Below are 20,632 nucleotides of genomic sequence, written 5' to 3'. Positions count from 1 at the left end.
GAACTGCACAGCTCCCGGGACGTGAGTCATCAGAGAGCAGTTAGACAGAAAACAATAACTCAACTTCAGAAGCTAATAACTATTTGAAGGATTACATTTTTTAATAGAAGTAATTTACAAATCTGTTTAACTTTCCGGAGCCAGTTGATATATAAAAAAAAGTTTTGGCCTGGAATACCCCTTTAACATTGGTCCTATATAGAGAGGAGTGAACTGACAGTAAATTCGATTTGTCACAAACTTCTCGGCGCGGTATTTGATGACTTATCCTGCATAAATTGGTTCCACTTTCAGGTGCTCCCGTCGGCTGGAAAAGGTGTATACAGTCCTAGGAGACTCTTTCCTAGGACTGTATCCATCTTTTCCAGCCCACCGGAACTCCTGAAAGCTGAACTAATTTATACAGGATAAGTCATCAACTGCCGAGCCGAGAAGTTCGTGACGAATCGAATTTACTGTAAGTTTGCTCATCTCTAGTCCTATACATTACCAGGGTTACATTAGGGGGTTTGATTTTCCCTGCTCCTTGCTACTAAAATGTAATATTGATATTGATATATATTTATATATTGATATAATATATATCATCTATTTGAGGTTTTCCATGTGATTGGATATAACAAGCATATAAACAGATATAGTTGTTCTAATGTAATTTTCACTATCAGGGTGTATGAAATATTTACTGGCTACAGTTCTTCGTTTATTCCAAATTGTATAAATAAGTGAAATATTAGTTCTACAGGTAAACATAAGTATACCTGTAACAGAGCCTCAATATTACACCTATGATACCAAGATGTCATACAAACTTACAAAATAGGTATAATAATGGTTCAAGAAGGATTATAAAAGGTTTAATCATATCTGACCTGGAAACAGAGACAAAACAGTCATCAGAGAACCCACTAGTCTGTTTACAGGAGACACATAAAATAGGACCTGTAGAGATAAAAAGATTATGAATATTATGAATTTTTGTAGTCAGAGTCACTGATCACACATTTCAGATGTTAATAATATCAATTAAACTGGTCATTCAATTTTTGCTTTGTAACATTACAGGGTTATTTGTGTGGAAACCTAGCCTTAAAAAGTAAATAACACGTGTGCATTACTTAAAATTTTTGTGCAAAACAAACAAAAAAAAGTTTCAATTTCTTGTGCAAATAAGCGGCTGCTTAAAAACCATGTATTTTGTCAAAACCTACACACAATTTCCCCCTTTATATGTTGCAATGGGCGGCAACAACAAAAAAACAACAACATATTTGCCTACCTCAGTGCTCTGGGGCTCCTGTTGTGTCGTCATTAGCCCCGGAGGATAGAGACAGGAGAGTATGTGTTTTTTTTATGCTGTCCTCAGTAATACATAAAGTTTTTTAGAATCTGTTTAAGCTCTTTAACTCCTTAAGGACGCAGGGTTTTTCCGTTTTTTGCATTTTCATTTTTTCCTCATCACCTTCTAAAAATCATAACGCTTTTAATTTTGCACCTAAAATTCCTTATTATGGCTTATTTTTTGTGCCACCAATTCTACTTTGCAGTGACATTAGTAATTTCATCAAAATATCCACGGCAAAGCGGGCTTCCATTTCTAGGCAGTGCATTTTTCGGTACAAATGACTTCTGATCTTTAATCTGTAGGTCCATACGGTAAAAAATATCCCCTACTTATATAAGTTTGATTTTGTATTTCTTAAAAAAAAAAAAAAAATCATAACTACATGCAGGAAAATTTATACGTTTAAAATTGTCATCTTCTGACCCCATACAACTTTTTTATTTTTCCGTGTACGGGCCGGTTTGAGGGCTCATTTTTTTGCGCCGTGATATGAAGTTGTTATCGGTACTATTTTTATATTGATGTGACTTTTTGATTGCTTTTTATTCATTTTTTCATGATATAAAAAGGGACCAAAAATACGCAATTTTGGACTATGGAATCTTTTTGCGCGTACCCCATTGACCATGCGGTTTAATTAACAATATATTTTTATAGTTCGGACATTTCCGCACGCGGCAATACCACATATGTTTATTTTTATTTAAACTGTTTTTTTTTTAATGGGAAAAGGGGGGTGATTCAAACTTTTATTAGGGAAGGGGTTAAATGATCTTTATTCACTTTTTGGTTTTTAAAAACCCCGGTCAGCGACTACGGCGTTCAGTCCCGGACGTGGCGAAACTGTTGAGGGGGACCTGAACAATTAAGTTTTTAAGATCAAGGTAGCCTGGCATATTCTAGCGTACTGCAGACGCTGGAATATACAATTAACGTATACACATGTAGACCGCAGTATAGTGATGTGTACAGCAAGTATCTAATGCACATGGCAAAGTAAGGCTATTCCTGTGATTTTAAATCACTTGGTGTGTGAGTTGATCAATAAAGTGTATGATTTTAATTGGTGTGGGATTTAAAAAGGGTTTTTTTGGACCACCTTTTAGTTGGTCTATGAGTATAAGTAGAATTTGGAATTAACCCTCCACACACTGGTCTCGCTAGTGTGCAGGTTGTAAAACAACACACAAGCTGAAGACAGGTGTGGTGCTGTTTTGGGAAAAAATGACAGTGATCCCTCAACTTACAATGGCCTCAACATACAATAGTTTCAACATACAATGGTCTTTTCTGGACCATTGTAATTTGAAATCAGACTTCACATACAATGCTACGGACAGTCCAGCTCTATGAAACGTGTCAATACCCGGAAGAACCGACCAATCAGAACGGGCATTTTACTGGTAAAACACTTGTATTGCTAATGTGTATGCACTGACTGGCTGTCTGGTAGTGCCCCCTACAGTACATGGAGGTACTACCTGTTCTGTAGTACTCTTTACCTGTGCCAGGGTTAGCTGCTCCTTTAGACACCACATTGGGGCGGCTCCATTTTACTTTTTTAGGACATTGCGTGTACTGTACAGGACCCTGAAGAAGCTCCTGTCCTCTACATAGTCAGAGACTTTCTTACCCAGCAGCTCTTTCTTTTATATGTAAGGACTTGCTTTATCTATATTAGTTATCTACTTATTTTTCTTTAATCCTCACTTTTTCCTATTTTGGATGACATTTTGGTGGCTTCAGAACCAATTACCAGGTTTCCATGGTTATGGTCTCAACATACAATGGTCGTTCTGGAACCAATTAATACTGTAACTTGAGGGACCACTGTACCTGCTTTTCTGTTGCTGGATAACCCCTGTAAGTTCACTTTGGCTCAAACAGAAACATGATCTCACAATGATGTACCTTGACTTTGGAATTCAGCTCTAATGTATTTGGAAGTTGTTTTGGGCTTTTTGGTTACCACTCGTATTATAAGTCTCTTCAATTTATCTTGCAGCCACTTCCTAGAGTGGGCTAGAGTTCCGTAGACCCTTGGAATAATATGTGCAACTGTAGTCACAGGAACATCAAACTGCTCTGAGATGGTTTTATATCCTTTGCCTGTAACATGTTTGTCTATAATTTTCTTTCTAAGCTCCTGAGACAACTCTCTATTTGGATTTCTGTGGTCCATGTTCAATGTGCTACACACTGTAATACCAAAAAAACACAGTGACAACTTTTCTCCCTTAAAAGTAGGCTGCATATTTTCCTACCTATTGAAGTCAATAAGTAACAAAATCAGAAGCAGTTGCACATTAAAGGGGTATTCAAGGATTTTTTTTTTTATTTGACTATGCTACAGGGGCTGTAAAGTTAGTGTAGTTCATAATATATTGTCTGTACCTGTGTGGGATGGTGGTCTTGCAATTCTGTGATTTTTGTTCCAGTATTTAATTTTTAACAGCATACAAAATTACTCAGGTGTCAGGATTCCCCAAGTTGCAGTGCGGCTGAGAAATGCCATGACTAGTCAAGTGTGCAAAGGGAGCCTGTCCTGCTTCAATGGGTGAAGAGACCGCTGGGTAGGAGAGAGAATATTCTGTAACTAATTGTATTTTTGCAACAGCTGGAGGCACCCTGGTTAAAAAAACACTGGTCTTTTGAATGGAATGTTGCTCATTTGTGTTTCAATGGGTGGGTGGCTGATGTTTGGGAGGGAGGAAAGTGACCTCACTCTTACAAACAAGGAACTATGGAATGAGTAGTTGGAAAGAATGAACTGCAACAGGAAATAGCCATAACGTTAAGGTAATCTCACAACATAGCCATTTATCCCCAAGATAAGCACAGATCCTTCCTAAACATGTCCATAACTGTCTGGCAGGTACATACTAAAATCACCTTATGGTGGATAACCCCTTTCAGCATGTCCTTCTGTAGCTTGGATATTTTTTATTGTCACACTTGATAATCTGTCTCATATTTTATTTAATTGCTATTGTCATGTATCTTGTAACTTCTGTTATTGTTTTACTTTACTATAAAACTTTACTATAAAACTACATCCCTTCCCCTTATCCCCTTACACCCTTCCCTTCAATTCGCTGGTTGGACTTGATGGACGTATGTCTTTTTTCAGCCATACTAACTATGTAACTATGTAACTTCCATGTTAAAAATGAATACTTAAAACCCATTGACAGAAAATGAATAAATATATATAAAAAAAGTTTATATGGTAGCACTTACCTTTTTCTCAAGGAGGATGAGTTTGAACAAAATTAACACCTGTAAAACAAAGTATAACTCTACATGAATAAAATGCACAGTTGATTTAGTTGGGGATATTAAAAGAAGAGATAACCATTGACATTCAATGAACCAGGGCCATATAATAATTATACATTTCTCCCATAGCACCTCTTTAAAACCCATCTCTAAAACAAATGATTTTCATAAAGCCACACAATAAAACTCTATGAAATAGACAGAAACAGTCCATACATCTCCCATTGTCTATAACAGAGAGTTCTGTGTGCATGTGTGTGGCCTGTGTACCATTTATCTCCTCCTGGCCTGAGAGAGAGCATTTGTTTAGAAGCTAATGTTTGTCACTTATACTACTATTCTAGCCAATCACTACTGGATGAAGCTGAAGAAAAAAGTAAAATATTGACTAATGGATTATTCGGTTTACGGGGGTCCATTATGACAGCACCACCAGAGGATGTCCTCCATTGGTCCTAACAGAAACAGGAACTGCATAGAGTAAAAAGCCCCTCCCATAGGAACCCCTCAGTGGTTTACAAATTATTTATTGAGGATCTATTCACACATACAGTATCCCGTACATATTTGATGTGCGGGATTTAAAGCTGTTTCAATCATTTAGTTTACATTGAAATATGCCACATAAAATCTGAACCTTCAAATACTGCTCATTAAATATGCACAGGATACTGTAAGTGTGAATACACCTTAACACTAGATTTCAATAAAACCAATAATTAAAGGAGTATTCCTGGATATAAAAACATATCCTCTATCCTAAGGATAGGGGATAAGTGTCAGATCACGGGGGTCACCCACGATCTCTTGTATGGAGCTCCGGCTCTTCTTCTAAATGGAACGTGTCACCCACCACACGTAGCAGCAACCGACACGCCCCTCCACGCAGCTCTATGGGAGTGCCAGGGATTCCTGAGTGCAGTGCTCCGGCTATCCCATAGAAATGCATTGAGGGGGCGTGTTGGCAGCCACTTGGTTGACACACCCCATTCAGGAGGAGAGCCGGGGTTTTGGGCGGGAGATAAAGATAGGGGATAAGTTTTTATATTCCAGAGTACTTCTTTAAGAGAGGGAATAGACAGGTGCTGTCATGATGGACTTGTGAAAAAAAAAAAAAACATTCATAATAAGTCATAATTTTGCCTTTTCAGGTTATCCACACAAAAGCACCACAGGAGACCAACCAAATAAGATTTATTTTGTTTTACCTGGCCAGCACTCTGCTGCACTCACTTAGCTCAGGTTATTTATTTTACAGGCAAAATCTTTTGTTCCTAGCAGTCTTTCAGTCCTCAGACTGGGAGAACATGGTGAGTGAACTTTACCATCTGTTCACATTGGTGTGGTGTTGTGTGATGTCTATTCTTTCCATGGTGCCATGTCTGTGGAGTAGTGCGGTTACCAGTCAGTGGCCAGGTTGAGCAGTATTGGGACTGCTTGGCCACTGGGTTGTTCCCTCTATGGGCACTGGTAGTGGTGGTCGCTCCCCAGGGATACACCATTTTAAGTTGGGCTCCTGATCTACCCAGGTGGCCGCGTCGAGCAGGCTTGCAGATATTGAACAAAATGTATACCAACAACCTGTTAGTTTAAAAAATATGCTAACAAGACGTGTAGGTGTGGCCTTGTCTGTTTTTCTATATTTATGTCAGATTTAGGGTGGGACCACAGCCTGTAGCAATTTCTGTCCAAAAGCTAAAATATTAAGAGAAGGCTACACTGGGCTTGGAGTTTTTGAAGAAAAAATAAGAAAATAAAAAAGTGTGGGGTTGATCAAGTTGATGCTTGACACATCTGCTCAATAAAGGCTGCTAATTTTTCTTCCTAAGAGACTGCCATGGCCCTGGTTGAGTGAGCTTTTAGCCCATCAGGTGCTTCTTCACCTAAAGATCTGTAGGTTTCACAGATCTTCACCCATCTTGAGAAGTTCTCTGATGCTTTCCTGCTTTTATTTGGTCCCTAGAATAAGATCAAGAAATTTGAGTCCATTCTCCATGATCTTGTGACTTCTAAGTAGTAAAGTACTGCCCTTCGTACATCAAGAGTAAGAAAAGTTCCCATCAAGCATAGACCTTATGTTAATATCCCGTTAACTTCTGTTCTATCTCAAGTCCCCTACCTGCTTGTTGAGGAAATTGTCAGACACGTCTTGGGGTATTAAACCCATATGCCAGGGTTGGAAGTTAAAACCCTTCTGGTTAAAACTGCTCCCGGAGGAGCATCCCATGCATGGTGAGCTTGCTTCTCATTTTACTAATAATATGCATCTGGTTGACCAGCTCATGTTGTGGGACGCCTTTGAGACTAAGGTGCATGACAAGCTATCCAGGACCATTAACTGAGATCAAATGTGACACACATCGGCAGATGTTGCATCTTGAAGCTGCCGCAGTGGAGACGGTGAGCTCGTACTTATTTAATCTCACACCTGCTTGGATCCAGAAACAGAAAGCTGTGCGAGAAGCAAATGTCAATGTATTTTTCAGAAAACAGTGTTCGAAAACGGGGAAAAACTCCTCCGGAAGTGTATTTTTTTCCCCCCTCAGAGTTGACATTCTATTAGGGGCCGTTAGCTGTACTATGACTATAGATAACAAAAGAACAGACAATCATTTAGGAGGAGAGGAGTCCAGACTCTCTGCTGAATAGTGCACCTTAATGGATAGTGACATCAATGAGACAAGAGGCCATAGCCTTTCTTCAAAAAGGGCATTTTTTTTTTTTTTTTAACTGTATTGCCCCGACAGTTTTTCTTTATTTACCACAGGGCATGCCTAACAGAGTTTGACAAGGCAGACGATTTGGCTGTGATCCTGACTGATTCCTCTAGAAGCATCCACCAGGAATGCAATAGCAAGTTTTAACATAGAAGGTACAGAAGACAAGATTTTAACCCTAAGTATTTTACTTTCCAGGTGATCTGCTAATTACTTCAAACAAAGACCTTGCAATACTAGTTGCTGCTATGTTAGGATTAAAAGGGGTACTCTGCTGTTCAGCATTTGGAACAAACTGTTCCGAACGCTGGAGCTGGGAGCTCATGACGTCATAGCCCCGCACCCTCATGAAGTCACCCCCTCGCTGTCACGCCCCTCCCATACACTTGCATTGAGGGAGTGGGGCGTTACGTCATGTGGGGCGGGGCTATGATGTCACAAGCTCCCGATGCCGGCTCCAGTGTTCGGAACAGTTTGTTCCAAACACTGAGCAGGGGAGTACCCCTTTAAAGGAGATCAGTGGAAGCATCCCTGGGCAACAAGTCACAGAACGGCACAACAAGTAATCCATCTTTCTATCCACAGGATCTTTCAAGCGAGATGCATAATCAAAAGGGAGCAAATTTTTTTTTTTACCACTTTTGCCACCTGAACGTCAAACTTAGGGGCCTCATCCCAAAGACTGGTGTCCTGTCAGTCAAAAGGAAATCCAGATTTAAACTCATTGGAAATCTGCAATCTGTTTTCTTGATGCTTCTAGAAAAGGACTTAAATAATAAAGACACAAATATTTTTTGGCTTTAACCCCACAAACATCTCATCCTAAATGATTGTCTGTTCTTTTGTGTTATCTATAGTCATAGTACAGCTAACAGCCCCTAATAGAATGTCAACTCTGAGGGGGAAAAAAATAAACTTCCGGAGGAGATTTCTAGCCATCTCTTCTCACATGAATAAGCCTCAGATAAAATGACATTAGCTACAGAATCAGGAAAAACAATGACTGTAGCTGAGCTGCAGCAATAGAAGCCTTGATTAATAAGCGTATGATGTCTGTCCATAAAAGACAGATTCTTGTTGAACTACTTAAGCTGTAAAATATTTATTGACCTAGTATAACCATCAGGTAATGTCTCTGTACAGACTCCACACTTCTTAACCTTAGGTTTTTTGGAGCCTCCTTGTCTCCCTAGAAGAGAAGCAGACCCATAAGTGAACAGGGAAAACTGAGGGGAAAAAAACCCATAGTAAATGAACAGGGACAGGCATTCCTTGGGCTGACAGTAACAATGTGCTCAACAGAACTGGGGCAGGAAGTAAGTGTATTCTCCATGATGGCTGAGCAACACAGGAAAAAGAAATGCAGCTCTCCAACCTTAATACTGACAGCCCTTTAGATCAGGCACTTAAAGTTGGCACAAACATTCATCCCCACCTGGGTCGGTTATGTCTCTGCACCTCCATAAGACTAAACTGCAGGGTTTCCATATGAATAGCGCCATATTTAATAGAAGAGCCTCCAGCACCCGACCAGTGGTCTCCTTTATCACACACTAGTGCTTCTGTCAGAAGAGACCAGTGGAAAAACATCTGGTGTGCTCAAGGCAGGCTACACATGCACCAATAAAATGGGACTGGTGAGGCATCTTCAAGGATGGCACAACCCTGTGCAGCTACTACAAAAAGGAGGGGACACCATTCAGAGCCGACCCCAGCTACCTAGCTACTTCTCCTGCCCCTATCACCACACTGAGTAGGGAGGGGTAAGACCTCTTGTGCTTGCTTCTAGGACCAATGGGGGACATCCTCTAGTGGTGCTGTCATGTGGATGACTTGAAAATAAAGAATTTAAAAAACATATTTAAGAAGTTTTAATATAATCCCAAAACTCATTTAAAGTGAATTTAGTAACATAGTATGGGGACAGCTTCACTCTACAATTAAACAATGCAAAAATATTGTTCCATTTGGCTCATAAGAGAGATTGAAAAATAAACTGGACAAGGTTTATAAGCTCAGCATATTATTGAGGGAAGCATGCTTTGTAAATACACTGACTTCATAAACTAAGCGTCCTCTGGATTTCTAAACCACACAATACATTTTTGGAATTTTTGGAAAACCTTCCGTAGGGGAATATAATCTGATTTATTCTAATAAAAAGCAATACACTGTATGATAATTGCAGAGGTGACTTTAATATAGAGATCTAAGTGGTCCACTAAAGATTGGCCAAACACCCAGTTGGTATTTATCAAGGTAATTTCCAATATGTGATCATGTTATTTAACCATATTGTAATGCCCATGCAAATATGATTAATACATTACTACAAACAAGACTACAATTCTTGATAACAACATGTAGGAGCTTGAAATACTGATGGAACAAGAAGATCTAGCAGTTTGGTTAAAGAAGTAAAATATTTTTTTAACTCAAGAAAGAAGATCCCTAATATAGCATATAGCACACATGTTCAACAATTAATAAAATAGAAAAGAAGTACCTTTTGTCTAAACTGGAGCACTAGATCACGTGGAGAAAGACCTAGAAAGGTATTAGAAATATATTTATTAAGTTGTGTTCAACTGTGCAATGTATCATCCATCAACCTTTGGGATAATATAGTTAGATATGGATACTTCCTTGTTTTAGTTTACAGTACACTGTGTGTAGGGTAATAGCCCAACCTTTTATTACTACTACATACACATTGCAGGGTGATGCATAACTAGATCATGGAATGTATCCATGTCCCTCAATTAAAGTAAATTCTTATTATATGTGCCACAGCTTTACCATGTATCTCAGCATAAGAATATACACAACATAAGACCATTGCAAAGCAACAGCCTATGTGATAGCAATCTTGCGTAACAGCAAGGTAGCAGTGTACAGCAATGTGGCGATCATATATTGCTAGAAAAGTAGTGCATTCTTTTGCCCATTAAATGACGTAGGCACAAAGGGCATGATCTCCATTTGTGGTGAATCATGCTGCAGCTGCTCTTATTCCTATGCCTAGTACAGGAGCAGATCATGACACATTAATCCTCTTTGCCGTTCGTTAAAATCCTTCGCACGCACCTGCCTTAGAGTAACAAAACTGCCAGTGAGGAAAAACATGGCTGCTGGGCTCAGATGACAAATATTTCAATAGTTGATTTTATGATGATAAAAACTGGAGTTTTACATCAACATAAAAAAGTCCAAAATTGATGCTTTTCTATAACATTTTATTTAACATTTTTTTTTAATAAAAAATGTATTAAAAGCTTTATATACAGTCATGGCCGTAAATATTGGAACCAGTGAAATGTTTCAAGAAAATGAAGTATTTCTCCCAGAAAAAGATTGCAGTAACACATGTTTTGCTATACACATGTTTATTCCCAAAAGCAAATTGGACATAATGTCACACCAAACTCCAAAAATGGTCTGGACAAAATTATTGGCACCCTTTCAAAATGGTGGAAAAATAAGATTGTTTCAAGCATGTAATGCTCGTTTAAATTCACCTGGGGCAAATAACAGTTGTGGGAAATATAAAAATCCCACCTGAAAGCAGATAAAAAGGAGAGAAGTTAACTTAGTCTTTGCATTGGGTCTCTGTGTGTGCCAGACTAAGCATGGACAACAGAAAGAGGAGAAGAGGACTTGAGAACCAAAATTGTGGAAAAATATCAACAATCTAAAGGTTACAAGTACATCTCCAGAGATCTAGATTTGACTTTGTCCACAGTGCAAAACATTATCAAGAAGTTTGCAACCCATGGTACTGTAGCTAATCTCCCTGGGCGTGGATAGAAGAGAAAAATTGATAAAAGGTGTCAATGCAGGATAGTCCGAATTGTGGATAAGCAGCCCCAAACAAGTTCCAAAGACATTCAAGTTGTCCTGCAGGCTCAGGGAGCATCAGTGTCAGCACGAACTATCTGTCGACATTTAAATGAAATGAAACACTATGGCACGAGACCCAGGAGGATCCCACTGCTGACACAGATACATTAAAAATCAAGACTATATTTTGCCAAAATGAACTTGAGTAAGCCAATATCCTTCAGGGAAAACATCTTGTGGACAGATGAGACCAAGATAAAAAAAAAAGAAAAGAACACAGTACCTACAATGAAATATGGTGGAGGTTCAATTATGTTTTGGGGCTGTTTTGCTACCTCTGTCACTGGGTGCCTTGAATGTGTGCAAGGCATCATGAAATCTGAGGATTACCAACAGATTTTGGGTCACACTGTACTGCCCAGTGTCAGAAAGCTGGGTTTGCGTCCGAGATCTTGGGTCTTCCAGCAGGACAATGACCCCAAACATACATCAAAAAGCACCCAAAAATGGATGGCAACAAAGCGCTGGAGAGTTCTGAAGTGGCCAGCAATGAGTCCAGATCTAAATCCCATTGAACCCCTGTGGAGAGATCTTAAAATTGCTGTTGGGAAAAGGTGCCCTTCCAATAAGAGAGACCTGGAAAAGTTTGCAAAGGAAGAGTGGTCCAACATTCCGGCTGAGAGGTGTAAGAAGCTTATAACTTTCAATGTTTTTTTTAATGAAAATTTTCACACAGAAATATACATTTAAACATAGGACCCTGGGGATCCATGAACAATAGCAAGGGAACAATGTCCTAGAGGACAAAAATCAAACATATATGCTTCATCCATCCATGAATTGTAGCATTTTAAAAAGACATACGATAATTAGAAATAAAATACTTGTCCAGTCCTAGGAGCGAATAGTTAAACCTCAGGTATAAGGAGGTACAGTGGCGATCAAAAGTTTTGGCACCTCAGGTAAAAATTTGTATTAATGTGCATAAAGAAGCCAAGGAAAGATGGCAAAATCTCCAAAAAGGCATCAAATTACAGATTAGACATTCTTATAATATGTCAACAAAAGTTAGATTTTATTTCCATCATTTACACTTTCAAAATAACAGAAAGCAAAAATGGTGCCTGCAAAAGTTTGGGCACCCTGCAGAGTTAAAATCTTGTCCTGCCCCTTTGGCAAGTATCACAGCTTGTAAATGCTTTTTGTAGCCATCCAAGAGTCTTTCAATTCTTGTTTGAGGTATCTTTGCCCAATCTTCCATTACAAAAGTCTTCCAGTTCTTTGAGATTTCTGGGCTCTCTGTCACGCACTGCTCTTTTAAGGTCTATCCATAGATTTTCAATTATGTTGAGGTCACGAGATTGTGAAGGCCATGGCAAAACCTTCAGTTTATGCCTCTTGATGTAATCCCCTGTGGATTTCGAGGTGTGTTTAGGATCATTATCCATTTGTAGAAGCCATCCTCTCTTTAACTTCAGCTTTTTCACAGATTTCATCAAGTTAGCATCCAAAATCTACTGAAATTTTATTGAATCCATTTTTCCTTCTACTTGTGAGATGTTCCCTGTGCCACTGGCTGCAATACAACTCGAAAGCATGATTAATCCACCCATGCTTAACAGCTGGACAGAGGTTCTTTTCATTAAATTCTGTTCCCCTTCTTCTCCAAACATACCTTTGCTCATTCTGGCCAAAAAGTTCAATTTTAACCTCATCGGTCCACAGAACTTGTTTCCAAAATGCATCAGGCTTGTCTATGTGCTCATTTGCAAAGTTCAAATGCTGATTTTTGTGGTGAGGATGTAGAAGAGGTTTTCTTCTGATGACTCTTCCATGAAGACCATATTTGTACAAGTATCTCTTTATAGTGGAATAGTGTACCACAACTCCAGTGTCTGCCAGATCCTTCTGGAGGGATTGTGCAGTCTAACGTGGGTTTTGAATTGTTTTTCTCACAATCCTGCGAGCTGTTCTGTCTGATATTTTTCTTGGTCTTCCAGATCTTGCTTTAACTTCCACTGTTCCCGATGACTGCCATTTCTTAATTACATTTCGAACAGAGGATATTGACATCTGAAAAAGTTTTGCTATGTTCTTATAGCCTTTTCCAGCTTTGTGAGCATCAACTATTTTCAGTTTCAGATTTCTAGACAACTGCTTAAAAGAACCCATGGTGCCGATTGTTGGGGCAAGGTCAGATGAGTCTGGACATTTAAAACCTTTGAGATTGACATCACCTGTTCTTCCCAGATGATGATTGAGAACAATCCATGACACTGGAAGGTCTCAGCTTTGCAAAGGGGGCAGTGCATGCTATAAATTCTGCAGGGTGCCCAAACTTTTGCAGACACCATTTTTTTGTTTTCTGTTATTTTGAAAGTGTAAATGGTGAAAATAAAATCAACTTTTGTTGACATATTCTAAGAATGTCTAATCTGTAATTTGATGCCTTTTGGAGATTTTTCCATCTTTCCTTGGCTTCTTTATGCACATTAATACAAATTTTTACCCCCAAACTTTTGAACCCCACTGTGGTCTAATGCCCAATTTAGAAGGACAATAGAAGATTTAGGGTGTCTGAAACCATAGGAGGGGAGAACGCTAAAGGTCAATACTGTGGACTGAATCCTCTCAATGTATCCATTTCTTTTCAAAGGAGGAGTAGGTGCCTGAGCCGGCTGCTAGAATCCTCTCATAAGCAAAGGTGTTATTAATTTTGTGTAATGGACGGGATATCAGATGATTTCCAGTGGCTTGTTAATAGATTTTTTGCAGTGATGCATATTATGCAGAATAAAGCCTGCGTTGTGTAGGGGATAAACTGAACATCTAGGAATAAAAGAACAGAATGCGGGGACCAAGACAGGGGGACAGCTATGACTTCTGTGATGAGAGTTTGGCACGCTTCCCAATAGGGTTGTATTAAAGGACAGGTGTGCCATTATTGTCGCAGCCACGCCAACACCTGTCTGATGAGTCCGGGTAGGCTGTAGCTATTTTATCGGGTGTAAAGTACCACCTAAGTATCATCTTGTAGGCCGACTCTACATGCGTTGCACAAAGGAATGACTTAGATATGGTTTTAAAAGCATTGTGCCAAGCTGAAGGCAGGAGTGTTATTTTTAAGTTGTTTTCCCACATTCTCATATGATATGTGCGGGTGCATTCATTAGAACGGGAATATGAATTGTACGGGAGTTTGAGTCCGGGGGACCATTTTTCAAAATACTTGAAAAGTGACTTGACAGGGTGAAGTGAGGAGGGGGAAAGAGTAGAGAGAAAGGGTCGTATTTGAAGATACTTGTAGAAATCTTTTCTCGGGATGTTGTATGTGGAGTGTAGGTTTTGAAAGGTAAGGAGGGAATCGTCTTGGAATAACTGCTGAACCTTAGTGATACCAGTTGATAGCCAGGTTTGAAGATTTAGGTTGGGGATGCATGCTTGTATGAGAAAAAGAGGTAGGTCTGTGATTATAGATGTCGTAGAGGAGTTGACGGAGGCCAAATATAATTTCCATACTGTCAGAGCTTGGCGGAGAATTGGGTTATCTAGCGTAGGGGTGGGGAAATGACAGAATGGAAGGTGTAGGAGGTCTCAGGTTGTGAACGGGGAGGACAGATGGTTTTCAATGGCCGCCCAAGGAGCGGAGGAGTCAGTGTTCCACCAGTTACATAGGGAGGAGATTTGCATTGCTACATAGTATGCTTTAATATTAGGAGAGCCCAAGCCCCCAGCATGCTTGGATTTAGAGAGGCTAGCTGGCGAGAGTCTGGATGTTCTTCCTGCCCAAATATATTGAGTAAGAATTCTCTGGGCTTGGGTAAAAATGGAGTTTGGTAGGGAAATGGGGAGTGTTCTGAAAAAATATAAAAATTTTGGGAACAGAAACATTTTAAATGCTGCCACTCTGCCCACCCAGGATGTGTCATGTTGAAGGTAGGAGGAGGATTCCAAAGATATAGATTGAAGTAAAGGTTGGAAGTTATGTCAATAGAGGGAGTCATGTGAGGAGGAGAGATTGATGCCGAGATAGTCTATTGTGGAGGATCTCCAGTCAAATGTGTATGAGGATTTGAGGATCTCCAGCGTGGGACTGGGGAGGTTGATGGGAAGGGCTTGAGTTTTAGATTGATTAAGGGAGTAGTAGGAGAGGGTGCCAAAGGTTTCATTGGTGTCTAAAACCGCAGGCAGGGAGTTGGTGGGATCAGATAGTGTCAGAATGACATAGTCAGCATGCAATGTAATTGTGTGCGATTGTGGGCCTATCTTAATCCCTGAAATACGAGGATCTTGACGAATAGCTTGTGCCAGGGGTTCGATAGATAGGATATATATTAGGGGGGAAAGTGGGCAACCTTGATGGAAGCCATTCATTATCCTAAAAGGATCCGACAGGCTTCCATTGGGTAGCACGCGGGCTGAGGGAGTAGAATATTAAGCTAAAAAGGCGGACAAATGTTTCCCTGGAAACCCATGGAAGGCGAAAGACCAGCGTAGCTGGCCAAACGCTTTCTCAGCATCCAAGGCCACCACCAGCGCAGGGAGAGCTCGAGATTCAATTTGGTGGAACACGTGGAGTAGCCTCCTCGTGTTGTCTGATGTCTGCCTCCCGGGTGCAAAACCTGCCTGATCTGAGCTGACAGGAAGGGAGGAGAGGGGCTAATCTGTTTGCTAAGATTTTGGCATAGATTTTAGTATCTTGGTTGAGTAACGAAATGGGACAGAAGTTCTGGGGTAAATCCATAGATTTGCCAGGTTTGGGGAGGGTGGTGATTAAGCCTCCAAGTTTTCTTTGGGAAGGTAGCCAAGAGCCATAGCTCTATTACAGAATGTGAGAAAATGAGGAGACAGTACAGAGAAGGCAGAGGTAAAGCAATCAGGCCCAGGGGCCTTGTTGCTAGGGAGGGATTGAATGACTTTATGAAGCTCTGCTATGGTGATGTCCCTGTTCAGAACCTCTAGTTCAGAGGAGGAGATGTTTGGGAGATTAAGGGTGGATAAATAGTTCTTGAGCACGGTAGAATAATCTCTTGGCGAAGGAACTGAGGATTCAAAGTTGTAAAGTTGCGCATAATAGGCCTCAAAGCCCTTGGTATATCATCAGGTGTATAGAGTTTGTCACCAGTGATGGGTGAGTGAGGAAGGGGATTTTTGATTTATGTTGCCTAGTTTTTAGTCTGTGGGACAATAGTTTACCCGACTTGTTATCCTGCGAGTAGTAGGTGGCAGCTAATTTTCTCTGGGCTTTTTCGTAGTTCGAAAAAAGGAGGCCTCAGAGTACAGTGCGAAGGGTGGAAACCGTTTGGGCAGTGGAAGGGGAGGGAGTTTGTTTCTTTTCAGCTTTCGCATTGTGGAGTAGTGTGAGAGTGTCTTGTAATTGTTTGTTTCTACTTTTCTTGAGAGTGGAGCTATATTTAATGCATAATCCGCATGACCGCCTTATGGCAGTTCCATAGTACAAAGGGGTCAGTTGTGGAAGGGGAGTTTAGTTCTAAACATTCTTGCATATCACCTTTTAGCCTCAGAGAATATTCCTGGTGTGATAGAAGGAAGGGACTGCATCTCCAAATGGGGCAGAAGACGGAAGAATGCCATCTGTCACTGTCAGAGCCGAATGATCGGACCACTTAATATCTTCAATGGAAGAATCCGCAGTGCGGGTCAGCAGAGCTCTATCCACCAGAAACATATCCAGGCGGGAGTAAGAATTATGAGCTCCAGAAAAAAAAAATGTGTAATCTTTGGCAGAGGGATGGTGTATGTGCCAAATATCGTACATGTCCTCTGAATGCAACCAGTAGTCCAGGGTGAGGAGTGGGAGGAGAGAGCTAGAGGTGGTGTCTATATCTGCATTGGCTATGAGGTTGAAATCTCCACACAATATGTTGGAACCCCATGGAGTTTTACGGATAAACCGGGCTACTGTCTTCAGAAAGCGGAATTGGCCAGTATTAACAGTACATTGAATGATAACATAGCGACCTGAAGGGTCAATAATACTATTGTGAAGGGAGAAAGTGACGGTATTGCGGACCGCAACAGTAACCCCTCTAGCCTTGGAAGTGAAAGTGGAGTGAAAGACATGAGAGAATGCAGGGTGTTTAATCCTATGTGTGTCTGTGGCAAGAAGATGGGTCTCCTGTATACACAAAACATCACATTGCAATAATCTAGCTTCCTTCCAAAGGTATGAGTGTCTATGATGGGCATTAAGACCATTCACATTAATACTTGCAATCTTAATTACTATGGTACATCAAAATTAAAGAAGATAAGTGAAAGCAAGAAATAAGAATAAAGGTAACTGCGTGCCTCCCAGCCAGCACACGCACAGTTTCTTAAAGAGGGCAGAACAGGAGAGTAGGATAGAGAAAGAAAGGTTGCAATATAAAAGGAAAATAACGAGAGCAACATAAAAATAACAAAAATGTAAAAAGAACAATAGACTCATCATTTGAGAGCCAGGAACTCTGATAAGGCCCATCCTGAGGCCAAGGAGCAAACGGCACCAGTGGAGCCCAAAATATTCATCTCATGGAATGAGAAGGACAACTAAGCAGGAGCTTCAGGCATAGGCCCAGTCTTTTCGAAGACATTGAGGGGCAGAGTCCTTCTTGGGTGGGTCAGCGGAAACAACTGAGATGTTCCATGAAGCCAGCAAGGACTGTTCATCGGATAAGGAGCGGACCACGTGGATTAGTTTTTTTTACTAATCTTCTTTGCGGATTAGTAAGCGGGTAGGGAATCCCCAACGATAGGCGATTTTTGCTGAGTGGAGGGTCTGCGTGACAGGTTGGAGAGCTTTTCTCGCCTGCATAGTGGAAAGTGGCAAGCAGGCCATTGTTCCTTCTTGCATATTCCATCAGCTTCTCCTTTATAGTGTAAAAATGAACTTGGGCCAATACATCCCTAGGGGTGTTGTCTGAGAGATGCCTGGGGAGAGGAAGTCTGTGAGCCCTGTCTACCTCAATTTCAGTGGGCGAGCAGTCAGGTAAGGTGGTTTTAATCAGGGTCCTGACATATTGAGGAATCTCAGAGGGTAGGACTGATTCAGGGACCCCTCTCAATTTAACATTATTTCTACGGCTTCTATCTTCAAGGTCAGCCACCTTTTCCCTGAGCGCAGCTACTTCTTCCTCTAGATCTGTATGGAAGTCAATGTGTAAATTATGCGAGTATGAAAATTCCCCAAATTTGTTCTCAATGTGGTCCATCCTGACTCCACAGTCCATGGACTGTAGCGGGGACACTATTTTGTTCATGTCCCTAAGAAAAGTCTTATGGAGGACTAGCAGCATGGCTTTCATAGCTGTGCCAGTTAGGGACTCCCCAGATACAGAGAGGGCCCCAAGAGCGTTATCGTCTTCCCCTTGTATGGACTTTGCTACAGTCCAGTCTCCCCCTGCAATATCAGAAGGTAAGGCATACCTGGGTCTTTGCTTGAGGGGACTTTGAGACGGGGAGTGCAGAGGAGAGGCACTGCTACCCTACGTTTGCACCGCTGGAGATTCCTGGAGCCATTGCAAGGGGGGGTCCCAGCTGTTGAGAAAGGACCCGGAGCAGGAGAGGTCTCCGACGGGGTCCGGAGATGTGTCGGCACTGACGAGAAGTTTCTGGTTAGTGGAGACGCAGGTCCGGCATGCTCCCCCATTGCAGGCTGTGAGCTGGGGAGAAGGCACGCGGGAGAAGGCAGCGCCATCTTGGGACCGGGACCCGCCGCGCGTAAAACTGAACTTTGCCAGTGTTTCTTGTCGCGTGGGCTTCTTTCTTCTGCCAAGCATGGTTGTCTGTGGGATCAGGGTCCTCTTAGGCAGGTTCAGGGTGAGGTAGAGCGGTTGTCTGCGCTGTGTAGTGTTGCTCGATTAGCCAGATAGCAGGAGCTCACACACAGTGCGGACATTCACTTCGGCTGCCAGGCCACGCCCCCGTGTAAAAAGCTTATTGATGGTATAGGAAGCGACTGATTTCAGTAATTTTTTTCCAAAGGGTGTTCAACCAAATATTAAGTTAAGGGTGCCAATAATTTTGTCCAGACCATTTTTGGAGTTTGGTGTGACATTGGGGGATATTTATCAAAGCTGTCTATGTCCCGCATAAATATAGACCAAACTACAGAGTGTTTGGCTGGTCTATTGTGCGCCTAATTTATCAAAAGGCACACGGCTCTTGATAAATTCTGTGCACAGACTTCATGATCTATGCTTTAGTCTATATTTAAACCTGCTCCAGCATGGTCTGACATTTCGGCGTACTTTCAGCCGATGCGACTTGTCGCTGAAAAGTCGCTTTTGATAAATTCAGCACCAATGCATTTTTCAATGCATTTCAGTCTAAAATAAACTAGCATGCATCATGTTCTAAAAATCCTCTAGAGCAAAAGTCGCAGAAAAGTCGCACATATTTAGACTGCGACTTTCTGTGCGACAAATTTAGACAGGAAAAACCAGTCTAAATCCTTTGATAAATCTCCCCCAATTATGTCCAATTTGCTTTTGTTTCCTCCCTTTTTTGGTTTAGTTCCAATACACACAAAGGGAATAAACATGTGTATAGCAAAACGTGTTACTGCAATCATATTCTGTGAGAAATACTTCATTTTCTTGAAAAACTTCAGGGGTGCCAACATTTATGGCCATAACTGTATGCAAATGTGGTATCAATAAAAAGTACAGATCACGGCGCAAAAAAGGAGCCCTCATACCGCCGCTTATACGGAAAAATTAAAAAAGTTATAGTTCAGCAAAATAGAGTGATTTTAAAACGTACTAATTTGGTTAAAAAGTTTATGATTTTTTTTTTAAGCGGTACAATAATAGAAAAGTATGTAATCATGGGTATCATTTTAATCGTATTAACCCTCAGAATAAAGAAAACATGTCATATTACAGCGTAAAAACGAAACCTTCCAAAATTATCAAAATTGCAGGTTTCCTATAAATTTTCCCACACAAATAGTATTTTTTTGGTTGTGCCATACATTTTATGGTAAAATGAGTGATGTCATTACAAAGGACAACTGGTCGTGCAAAAAACTCATACTAGTCTGTGAATGAAAGCATAAAAGAGTTATGATTTTTAGAAGGAGAGGAGGAAAAAGCAGAAATGTAAAAATAAAATTGTCTGAGTCCTTAAAGCCAAAAGAGTCCTTAAAAAGGAGTACTCTGGAGCAGACTACTCCTGCTACGTCCTGCCCGGGCGGCAAAAAAAAAAAAAAGAAAATAAACCATCCCTCACCTTCCTGGGTTCCCACGAAGCGCCACTACAGCTGATCGCTCCTCCGGTCCATCTTCTTCATACTTCCATGTGAACGAAGCGTCACATGGCGCTCAGCCTATCGCCGGCTGCCGCGGTGTTCTGCCTCGGCCAATAATAGGCTGAGCGCCATGTGACGCTTCGTTCACACGGAAGTATGAAGAAGATGGACCAGAGGACCGATCAGCTGTAGTGGCGC

At 40.9% G+C, this 20,632-nt stretch overlaps 1 protein-coding gene across 1 annotated transcript in view; it reads right to left on the bottom strand.

Moving 5' to 3' along the window:
- AVL9 (AVL9 cell migration associated) overlaps nt 1-20,632 on the bottom strand; it is a 138,737-nt gene that overhangs the window by 84,990 nt on the left and 33,115 nt on the right. Inside the window, exons 7-9 of the mRNA XM_056520407.1 lie at nt 9,848-9,888; nt 4,586-4,624; nt 873-942 (exon numbers count right to left, since the gene is read on the bottom strand). Coding sequence (XP_056376382.1) covers nt 873-942; nt 4,586-4,624; nt 9,848-9,888 — 150 coding nt within the window. The remainder of the gene's footprint in view (nt 1-872; nt 943-4,585; nt 4,625-9,847; nt 9,889-20,632) is intronic.

Source organism: Hyla sarda, chromosome 5 (assembly GCF_029499605.1).
Source record: "Hyla sarda isolate aHylSar1 chromosome 5, aHylSar1.hap1, whole genome shotgun sequence".
Taxonomy (NCBI): Eukaryota; Metazoa; Chordata; class Amphibia; order Anura; family Hylidae; genus Hyla; species Hyla sarda.
This window is presented reverse-complemented; position numbering and strand designations above follow the sequence as displayed.